Source organism: Chamaea fasciata, unplaced genomic scaffold (genome assembly GCF_029207755.1).
Source record: "Chamaea fasciata isolate MVZ Bird 193981 ecotype frontalis unplaced genomic scaffold, bChaFas1.0.hap1 SCAF_25, whole genome shotgun sequence".
NCBI classification, from domain to species: Eukaryota; Metazoa; Chordata; class Aves; order Passeriformes; family Sylviidae; genus Chamaea; species Chamaea fasciata.
Genome location: NW_027094110.1, coordinates 1,819,717 through 1,830,708, shown reverse-complemented (window position 1 = coordinate 1,830,708; position 10,992 = coordinate 1,819,717). Strand labels below are relative to the sequence as shown.

Sequence of the window (10,992 nt, the reverse complement as noted above, 5' to 3'; positions counted from 1 at the left end):
TAAAGCAGGATTTGGGCTCATCCCGCAGGATGAGCAGCCGGCACGAGCTCCCCGTGGGCAGCCCGGGGATGTCACCGCTGTCACTCGTGCTGCCGGGGAGGCTCTGCTGCTCCTGCTCTCCCCACGGCCCCAGCTGCAAATTTAGCAACAGCGCCCGAGCTGCTGCTGCTGCTGCTTCTCTTTGTGCTCTCCCACGTCCTGCCCCGCTCCAGCTCCCGGCTGCCTGCGTGCGGTTCTTGAAAAGCTCTGCTTAGCAACCCGGCACCTCGGGCTGCGGCGCCGGGCCCCGGGTCTGCCCTTCCCTCCCTGCCCTTCCCACTCTTCCCATTCCCCTCCTGCCCTTCCCTCCCTGCCCTTCCCACTCTTCCCATTCCCCTCCTGCCCTTCCCTCCCTGCCCTTCCCACTCTTCCCATTCCCCTCCTGCCCTTCCCTCCCTGCCCTTCCCACTCTTCCCATTCCCCTCCTGCCCTTCCCTCCCTGCCCTTCCCACTCTTCCCATTCCCCTCCTGCCCTTCCCACTCCTGCTCTTCCCACTTCTCCTATTCCCACTCTTCCTGGTCTGGCTGTTCCCACTCCTGCCAATCCTGGTCCTCCCATTCCCCTCCTGCCATTCCATTCCCACTTCTCCCATTCCCCTCCTGCCCTTCCCACTCCTGCTGTTCACACTCCTGCCATTCTTGGTCCTCCCATTCCCACTCTTCCTATTCCCCTCCTGCCATTCCCACTTCTCCCATTCCCACTCCTATTCCCACTCCTGCCATTCCATTCCCACTCTTCCCATTCCCACTCCTGCCATTCCATTCCCATACGTGGCGTTCCCACTCTTCCCATTCCATTCCCACTCCTCTCATTCCTCTCCTGCCATTCCCACTCCTGCCGTTCCCACTCCTATTCCCACTCCTGCCATTCCATTCCCACTCTTCCCATTCCCCCTCCTCCAGCAGGGTCTCCACGGCCAGCACAGGGCCCTGCTCCCTTTCAGCACCTCCCGAGGGAGGGCCGGGTGACCCCCGGTGACACCTGTGTCACCTCCTGGCAGCCCCGGGCAGGCGGCAGGAGCCTCATCCCTGCTGCTGCCACGGCTCTCAGCATCCACCAGGAACATTTCTGCGGAGCAACAAAGGAGAGGTAATTACAGAGCCCTCAGCAAAACCTTCAAACCACCCAGAGTCCCCCAGAGGGAGGCAGGTGAGACTCCAGCGGGCGTTGCACGAGAGATACGGATCTAGGGTGGTTTATTTTATAAAAATATCTCCTCTGCCTTTGTGGTTGGCTGAAAGGGATGGCAAAACAAACCGGGGGAGCTCCAGGTCCCTGCTCCCAGCGCTCCCAGCCCTGTCTCCTGCAGCAGAGCCACCCCAGGAGCAGCGTGGACCCTCTGGAGAGCAGAGAAGGGCTTTGGAATGAGGACGAGACCCAAACCTTCTCCCTCCAAAATTTGGAAACTCTGGCATCTCCCCATTGCCTTGGGCCGGGAGCGGAGGGAGGCAGGATGGGGCAGGTCCGGGACGAGCAGGGAGTGCTGTGAGAGCGTCTGGAGAGGGGGAGAAGAGCAAAGGGGGACAGATAAAAGCACGAGACGGGCGTGAGTCAGGCTGGCACGGGGCCTGTGCGCAGGGCCCCGCGGCAAAGAGGGCACGGAGAGAATCCTGGGCCAGGCAAAAAGCCACTGGAACAAAAGGCAGCACAGAATAGGCTGGGCCAGGCCGGTCTGCTCATCCTGCAGCATCACCCCGAGCTGGGCTGGGCTCCTCGCTGGTGCCTGGTCACACCTGGTTACACCTGGTTACACCTGGTCACTGCTCACACCTGGTCAAATCTGGTCACACCTGGTCATACCCAGTCATACCTGGTCATACCTGGTCACATCTGGTCACTGCTCACACCTGCTCACACCTCTCACCTGGTCACATCTGCTCACACCTGGTTGCACCTGCTCCCATCTGGTAGCACTTGGTCACACCTGGTCACACCTCACACCTGCTCACACCTGCTCACACCTGGTCACACCTGCTCACACCTGGTCACACCTGGTCACACCTGCTCACTGCTCACACCTGGCCCGGCCAGGGCAGCACTGCACCCCCCACAGCACACAGGGGGAGCTCCCAGGGCAGCTCAGCTCTCCAGGAATCCCTCGGGAAAGGCACCTGCCCTCCCCAGCAGGGACCCCAACCCCTCCCCAGGAGCCCTGCAGGGCTCTCACACCTCCACCTGCACAGCCAGGGGACAGAACCTGCTGCACCAGCGATGGCAGCGCAGCCAATCCACACCTGGAGCTCAGGTTCACCTGGGGAGAGCCTGGAGCTGAAGGAGAGCAGTGCAAGTGCAGCTGTTCCTGTCCCAAACCCTGCCTGGGCATCCCTGCAGGTGGTTTTTGGGAATCACACCGAGGACTCTGCTCAGGAGCAGCCACAGCCCGTCCCCGGGCCAGGAGCCATCCCTCAGCTGCTGTTTCCACAGGGAAGGATCCAAACCCCAAGCCAGCTTTAGTCACATTTCTCCTCAGCGTTTGTGCGCTGGGAGTTTGGGCTTTCACAGGGATTTTTGCTGTTTGTGGGGGGGAAAAGGGAATTTCTCTTCGGTGCTTGTAGAGCGGCAGGTGCCAGCCTGGACTGTGGCCCCTGGAGTGACAAACTGCAGGAGAAGCTGTGGGGTGATGAGCCCTCGGAGGTGGGAAGGTGCCCTGTCCTTCTCCAGCTCCTTCAGGGGCAGCCTGAGCGTCCCCCAACATTTCAGAATAAAAAAACAAACGAAGGATTTTTTCAGCTGCCTTGCTCCTCTTTCCCCAAAGCCACCGACACCAACACCTCCAGCCCCACGACACCGTCACGAGTCTCACGTTTCTCACCCAGAAATCTGGTGTCTCACCCAGAGGAGCTTCTGTCACCCCTTGGAGCAGCACACCACCTCCATTTTCACCACTTCCCTCCAACAGGGGGGAGCAGGCAACAACCTCTGCTGTCCGAACCTGCCCAAACAGGGCAGCCAGGAGAGCTGGGCTGATTCCCCTGACACGTTTTGGGTACGACTCGACTCCCCCAAGCTCACCACAGCAGCTCAAGGGCAGCGCTGGAGCTGCGCCCTGCCAGGGCATCGGGGCATCAGCAGCAGGGCACGAGCAGAGCCTGCAGGCACCAAAATCCAGCCTGGCACAGGCACGTGGAGAGAGAGGGCAGGCGGCCCCCCCCGCAGCTCCTGACGCTGATCCCGTGTTTGCACAAGCACCTCGCTCCCTCCCAGATGTTTGCCAAAGCTCGGGGAGTTGGCAGCACGGCGGGGAGTTGGCCTTTAATTAACCAGAAGGCAAATAAGGAGCAGGACGTCAGCAGCCTGGGAGCCGCTCTGCTGCCCGGGCTGCAGCTCTCAGCTCCTCCAGGCTCCTCACAAAATCCCTGGAAATGTCCTTCTGGGGTGGAAAGGACTCGGCTGGTGCTGCTTTCTGTTCTCCTGGTCCTTTTGAGGATCCACAAAATCCGTCTCCTGTCCCTCTCGTGTTGTCAACAGGCAGGGGACACCACAATGTCCAGGTGGGAAACCACCAGCACAAAAAAAAAAAAAGCAGATTTAGGGACAAAACAGCCGCACTGGGAAGGGTCAATATCTGCTTCAGCCCCCGCAGCTGCTGCACAGCACAGACCCCCATCCATCCCCATTCCATCAGGGATGGAGGGACAGGGCTCACGGAATGGCTTCCTGCTGCCAGAGGGCAGGGATGGACGGGATTTTGGGAAGGGATTCCTGGATGTCAGGGGGATGAGAGGCTGGGATGGAGTTCCCAGAGAATCCGTGGCTGCCCCTGGATCCCTGGAAGTGTCTAAGGCCGGGTTGGAGCAGCCTGGGATAGAGGGAGGTGTCCCTGCCCATGGGGTGAGCTTTAAGGTCTCTCCCAGCCCAAACCATTCTGGGATTCCTGTGTCACAGTGTGACTCCAGCTTTCCAGCACACACCCCAAATCCACGCCGGTTTCCATCACCTGTATTTCAGAGAGCGACAGCAAGGCCAGAAACAACAGGGGAACATCACCACCCTTGAGAAGAGGCACAACAACACCTCCTGTCACTTGCTCAGGAGTCATTTCCCCTCCTCAGCAGCGGTTTCCTGCGGTGCTTCCCCAACTCTGGCACCTCCCTGGCAGGGGATGAGCGGCAGGAATTAACTCCTGCTCCCTTCTGGAAGTGTCAGTGGGCTGCAGGGCTGGCCCCGGTGGATCTTCAGGTGCTTGGCCAGGTGGTCACTGCGGGCAAACCTCTTCTCACAGGCCGTGCACTGGTAGGGCTTGAGCCCGGAGTGGGAGCGCTTGTGGCGGGAGAGCTCATCCGAGCGGGAGAACCTGCAGGGAGGAGGAGGAGGAGGAATGCCTTCGGTTATGTGACCAAAAAAAAAATCTGTTTATTCTATTCCATCTGTTGGAACCTGGTTGGGGAGGTGGTTTTTTATCTGTTGTAACTCCAGGAGGGAGGGGGTGGTTCCCTTTCTGACAACAAGCCAGCTGTTAAAACCAGATGAGGGATTGTTTCTGATCTCTGTCCACCCTGCCGGGGCAAAATCTTCTGTTAATGGGCCATTAAGGCTCACCACTGACATCACACATGACGTCATCCCAGTGTTCCTTTTCTCCTGTTAAGGGGCCATTAAGGGTCACCAATGACATCACACGTGACGTCATCCCAGTGTTCCTTTTCTCCTGTTAATGGGCCATTAAGGCTCACCAATGACATCACACATGACGTCATCACAGTGTTCCTTATCTCCTGTTAAGGGGCCATTAAAGCTCACCAATCATATGACACATTACATCATCCCATTGTGAGATGCTCCGCGCAGGGAGGAGGAGCCAAACCATTTCCACATGGATCAGAAGGAGCCACAAGTGTCACCAGACACCCAGTGTTCCCACAGGACGCCTGAAGGAAGACCGGACCCATCTCTGGACCCTTTTCTCCACAGGACCATCTCTACTCCCAACAGGACCACATCTGCCACTCCAGGAGGGTCTGCGTTTGGACTGTTCCCAACACGGCGTCAGGTTGCTTTGTGACTCCGTCAGTGGTCTTTTCTATTATTGTATTTATTTTATTTTACTTCTTTTTTTGTTTTTCCTCCTTCCTATTAAATTGTATTTCTGTCCTGGAGTCTCTCACTGGTTTTGCTTTCAAACCACCACAAAGGAGGGATGCTGGATCCAGCCCTGGGGGCAGGACAAGGGGAACAGTGACCCTGGCACGGGGCAGGCTGAGCTCTGTCCCTGTCACAGCCTCCTGGGCCACCCCGCGCCCTCCAGAGGAGACAGAGGCACCCCCAGCTCCCGAAATCAGCCCCTCCAAGGGTTTGGAAATGGAAGAGAATTCACCCTCTGAGATGTGAATTTTCTTCCCCTTGCTCTCAAAGGACGCCGTCCACCTACTTCCTCCGTTTGTTTTCCCTCACTGGAACCTTCCGGCAGCGGAGAGGCCCAGAGGCTGAGAAAAAAATCAGGTTTTTTTTGGGAAAACAGCTCAGGCTGGCAGTGGCCAAAGCAGCCTGGGTGTGGGAATGCTTTCCTGGAACTCCACCTCCAGCCTGGATCAGCGTCACTTGAGGAAGGAAACTTACTTTTCCCCTGGGGTTGTGGATTCTCCCTGCAAATCCTGAGGCCCCCCTGCCCTGGAAGGGACCCCCACTCACCTCCAGCCGCAGTTGGGCCAGGCACAGGTGTAGGGCTTCTCCCCCGTGTGCCGGCGGAAATGAGCCTTCAGGTGGGAGCTCTTGGAATAAACCTTCCCGCAGCCCGGGTGGGAGCAGCGGTGGCTGCGCGGCGGGGCAGGGGAGCCCCGCTGGCCCCCGGGGGCGGCCTCGGCCTCCTGCACGTCCCCCGGCCCTGGGGCCACCGGCAGAGGGGCGATTCTGACGTATTTTTGGTCCAGGATGGTGCCGGGGGCTTGGAGATGAGGGAGGACGGGCAGGTTTGGGCCCTGCAGGCTGATCAGCAGCTGGGCCACCCTGACACCCCTGGGCTGTGCCGGGGGGGGTGACGCTGTCCATCGGGAGAGGCTGGAGCTGCAGGACAACGGGAATGCTGCCAGCAGCCACTGCCTGGTCACCAGCAGCCACTGCATGGTCACCAGCAGCTGTCTCCGCAGCGTTTGGGACATTTGGGACATGTCCTTCTCCTCCGTGGTGCGCTCTGGAGATGAGCTGGGCCTCACCAGCAGCTGTCTCCGCAGCGTTTGGGACATTTGGGACATTTGGGATGTGTTCTCCTGCTCCGTGGTGCGCTCTGGGGATGAGCTGTGCCCCAGAGCCGAGCTCAGCTTTGCTCTCCACCTTCCACCCCGTGGGGTGAGGATCTCCTGCTCCATCCCTGGGCAGCTCTGCCTTCTCCCTGAGGAACTCCTCGATCTCCTCCAGCGTGGGGATGAAGTCCTGCGAGGGGCAGAAGTCGGGCAGCCTGAGCTGAGCCTCGATGAGCTGGGCTTTGGGGGGCTCCCCTTTGGCACTGGACAGTGGGGCACCCTCGGCGTGGTCAGTGGTGCCCCCCAGGACGTGCCCTGAGGCCTCTGGGTGGCCGTGTCCTGGCAGAAGGGACGGTGGCATCCTGCACTGCAGGGCGCTGGCCAAGCTCTCGAGCAGGGAAGGGCCGGGCAGGGAGGGCAGCAGGTCCTGGCAGCTCACAGAGACCATTTGGTGCCTCCCCACGCGCAGCTCTTGGCTCAGGAGCCGCCGGGGGAGCTCAGCTGGGGGGAATCTTCGTTCATCTGCGAGGCAACGGCACCGAGGTTATTTCCAAACGAGAAAACAAACACGCAAAACCTCAAACCTTTTAAGAAAACCGGGCTGCGCGCTGAAAGGAAAACAGCAGAACCTGGCAGCGGCCTTTGTTTTTTAAAGAGTCTGCCGCTGAGAAAACACGGCCTGACCGTTTTCCTGCCGCTGGCTGCCAGCAGAGAGGCAGATTCCCCCAAGAACCAACTCCTCCGGGGAGTTCCCGGAGGTAAAAACTCACACAAAGAAACCCTTCATCCCTCCCCGTGCCACCCACGCTGCAGGGCAGCTCCGCGCTGCCGGATGGCGCAGGGGGTGACTCCTGATTAGCCGGGAGTTAATAGTGATCCAGATGTGGGCAGGAGCACGCCCTGACACAGACACGGGGCTGGGTTAAAGCTCCTCACCTGCACAGGTAACACAGCACAGCTGCCAGCCCGCCCCGGGGAGGTTCAGCAGGGCCCGGGGAGGGCACGGCGGTGCCCGGACACGCTGCGGCTCTGCCCGGGCAGCTCTGCCCGGCCTCGGTCACACCTCCGGGAGCGGCTCAGCCCGGCCGGGGTCAGCCCTGGGGCTCCTGAGGACACAAACAGCGCGTCTGCAAAGAGCTGAGGCGGAGCACAGCGAGCCCAGGCGGGAGCTGGGTGCGCTCAGGATGTCGCTGGGGACTGTCGCTGGGGACTGTGACAGACCCCGCCGGCCCTGCTGGCGCTCAGGGGTGGCACGGAGGTGGCCAAGGACCCCCAGAGCAGCCACACACTGTCCCTGTGCCCATCCTCATCCTGCACCAAACCGCGCAGGGATCTGTTTGTATTTAATGCAGAAATGGAGTTTCCAGGGGGAAAAAACCACCTTTTGTCAAAGTCCCTTCAGAACCTTTTCCACGGGGTTTCTGTGGAGCTGCAAACCAGCCCGGCCTGTCATTGTTATCAGCGCTCCCCAGGGTCCTGAGAGGGAATTTTTGAGCACTCTGGATGCCACGTAAATGCTCTTCTGCTAATGAAATAACCCCCGAACCCGCCGGGAACAAGGTGCAGGGGCACCCCCAGTGCTGCCCAGTGTGTCCAGCACAGCTCTGCACCAACAAGGGACTGTCACTGTCATTGTCACTGCTCACACGGGGGGTTAAGGGGGTGTTCAGGCCAATCTCAGCCCCCAGGTTTCAAATTTTCCTCACAGCCCAAGTCTGTGCTCTGAACAACCTCTCCCGGGCAGTTCCACTCCTTCCTCCACTCCAGTTTCAGGATCTTTTGTCTTCTCCATCTCCTCTTTCCGCAGGGAAAGCCTCCCCTCCTCTGCCTACCAAAAGCTTCTCTTCACCTCTCCCGGAGTGTCCTAAAACCTGATTTTCCAACCAGCCCGGGGATCTCCATCCCTCCAGCACGTCCCCAGGGCAGCTGAATTAAACTCTAAACTCCTCGTGGGGCACACAACCCTCCTGCTGAGCTGGCAGCAGGAATAAAAGCGTGACCAGAGGGCAGGAAGGTGCAGAGGTTGAGCAGATCCGAGCGGGGCAGCCCCGGGGGAGCTCTTGGGGTGCTCTGCTCCTCAGATTCCCGTCTCATTTTGGGGCGGTGGTGATGCCCCAACCGGCAGAGCAGAGCTGTGGGGCAAGGTGTTACCTGGTGTCACATCCCTGTTCAGTCACAGGTGTCACTGCCCCGTCAACCCGAGGCGTTTTGGGCAAAATGCCACCACTGCTGTCACCTCAAAGCCCTGGCTCTGTCCCCTCGCTGCGAGGGCAGCGTCGTTCCCGAGCCTCACTTTGCGTTTCTGTTCCTGCGGTTTTGCCGGGCCCCGGGAGCGCCGGGCTGCTGCAGGGGAGCAGCACATGTGCAGCCCGAGCACATGGAGAGCAGGACCGGCCCAAGGTCAGCCAGCGAGCAGCGGGAGCCGGGAACGGCGCCGAGGGTCACGGCTCCCCTCCCGTGACCGAGCGCCGTGAACAAACACCTGTAACCCCGGCAGAGCCGCCAATCGCTCGCTGCCCGGGCAGAACCGGGGCTCGCCGAGCCTTTTGGGGACAAACCGCACGGTGCCAGCCGGTGCCACGCGTGGCCGATCCCCGGGCAGAAAGCGATGCCCAAGGACGAGCGAGGCTCCGGCTCCAGCGCAGCCCCCAGCCCCAGCGGGGCTCGGAGCCGAGCCGGGCACAGCGAGCCCGGTGCTGCCGGTCCAGAACCACCCTCCCGCCGCCCCGTCACCCCGGGGAGCGCTGCCAGCGGGACCCCCGCGCCCCTCCGCGCCCCTTACCCCGCTCCGCCGCCCGCGGGTCCCGCGGCTCCGCCGGGGGCGGCTCCCGGCCCGCCCCGCCCCGCCGAGGGCTCGGCCCCGGCCGCCGATCCCATTGGCACGGGAGCACCGAGCCGGGAGGGGCACCGGGATGTCCCGGCCCGGTCCCTGGAGCGGCTCCCGGAGGAGATCCCGCGACCCCGCCGCTGTTTCCTCTCGCCGCTCGTTTACTCTGGAAGCGCTCCAGGGGCTCTCCGGCCTTTCAGGAAAAGGAGGAGAGGCCCTGCGGGTCGCGGCAGCGGCCGCTGGAATCCGGGTGGATCCAGGTGCGCGAGAGCTTTTGGATCCAGGTGGATTCGGAAATGCGGGAGGCTTTGGATTCGGGTGGATCCAGGTGTGTGGGAGATTTTGAATCATGGTGGATCCAGATGCGCAGGAGATTTTGAATGCGGGTGGATCCAGAAATGCGGGAGGCTTTGAATCCAGGTGGATCCAGGTGTGCAGGGGGTTTGAATCCAGGTGGATCCAGGCGTGCAGGGGGTTTCCAGGTGTGCGGGGGGGTTTTGGGCAGGACCACAGCTCTCGGATGCTGCCGATGGGACAAGGAGTGAGGTCTGTCCTTGTCGTGCCTTTGGGGTCTCTAAGGGTGGCTTTGGGCTGAGCCCCACCAGAGCACACCGAGTTCCTCTGCTCCGGGAGAAAAGTGAGATTTTGGGCCAGGGGAAGGCTTCAAATTTATAAAAACCAATGCAAAATGGGGATTTAAAAAAAAAAGGAAAAAAAAAAGAAACACTGAAGGTGCCTGGAAAGGTGACCCGGGGCTGTTCCCCGAGTGCTGCCGTGTCACCGCGTGTCGCTGACCCCGTGTCACCGACCCCGTGTCACAGCCTCGCAGTGCTGAACATTACTGCTGATAACGCGCATCAGATAAGTGTTGATAATAATTAATAATACTCGTTAATGGCCTTGGAGAGATTGGGGAAGTGTCAGCTCCTCGGAATCCTCAGGTACTCCCGGCTGCCGCGGTTCGCTCACGGAGGGCTTTGATTTACACAAAATTTGATTGACACAAAAACCTCCTGCTCGGGGTTTGTACCGCCCCCGGGGGGACGAGCGGGACCGGAGCTTTTCTGGGGGGGGGAAAAAGGAGCGGCCGCTGGGAAAAGCCCGTCCCCTGCCCCGGGGACACCGGTGACACTCGGAGCCGGGAGATCACCGCCTGGAGCCCTCCTGGCCACGCCCATTGTGCCCTTTTCCACGCCCATGTCTCCACCCTCATCCCGCCCCTTTGTCCCTGACCACGCCCCTATCCGCGCCCCATTACCCCTCTCCTTTTAGACCCCCGCCTCCCGACCCCACCCATGCCTCACCCAGTTATTGGCCCCGCCCCCTGACCTTGCTCCCGCCTAAATCCCCATCCCAAAAGTGATATCGAGGCCACGCCCTTCGGCCACGACCACACTCTCAACTCGGCCACGTCTGTCAGTCATTGGCCACGCCCCTAAACCACACCCCTCAATCACTGGCCACGCTCCGGCAATATTCATCATTCTCTGGCCACGTCCCCAAACCACACCCCTCGATAATTGACCGCGCCCCCTCCCCGTCAGTCATCCCTTTGGCCACGCCAATCACCTCACGGCCGCGCCCATCACTTCATGGTCACGCCCACTCCCCTCCCCGCGCACTGGTGGCGCCCCCCCGCGGCCAGCTCAGGCATTTTTTCCACACTTTATTCCCCCCTCTCTTTTTTTTTTTCCCCCATAAAAACTTTTATAATAAAAGCTTTCCTCTCGCGCCGTATACAAAATATTCACTCTACCGAAATAAATTAAACCCGAGCGTCTCGCGGGCAGGATGTGACCTCAGAAAGGAAAACCAGCATCCATCCATCCATCCATCCATCCATCCATCCCCCCAGCCCTTCCCTCTCCCAGGGAATCCACAGCAGTGAAGTTACACAATTCACTCCCTCCTCCAGAATCCAAACCCGACAAAGGAAAGGTGAGGCGGGA

At 60.4% G+C, this 10,992-nt stretch overlaps 1 protein-coding gene across 1 annotated transcript; it reads right to left on the bottom strand.

Moving 5' to 3' along the window:
- Window positions 1–495: 495 nt before the first annotated feature.
- LOC136301084 (Krueppel-like factor 15) lies at window positions 496–10,270 on the bottom strand. The gene is given in 5 exon segments (XM_066203934.1): window positions 496–4,334; window positions 5,669–5,988; window positions 5,990–6,738; window positions 7,153–7,322; window positions 8,999–10,270. Coding segments are annotated over 3 exon segments (1,173 nt in total). The 5' UTR covers window positions 6,665–6,738; window positions 7,153–7,322; window positions 8,999–10,270; the 3' UTR covers window positions 496–4,156.
- Between the last annotated feature and the right edge of the window lie 722 nt (window positions 10,271–10,992).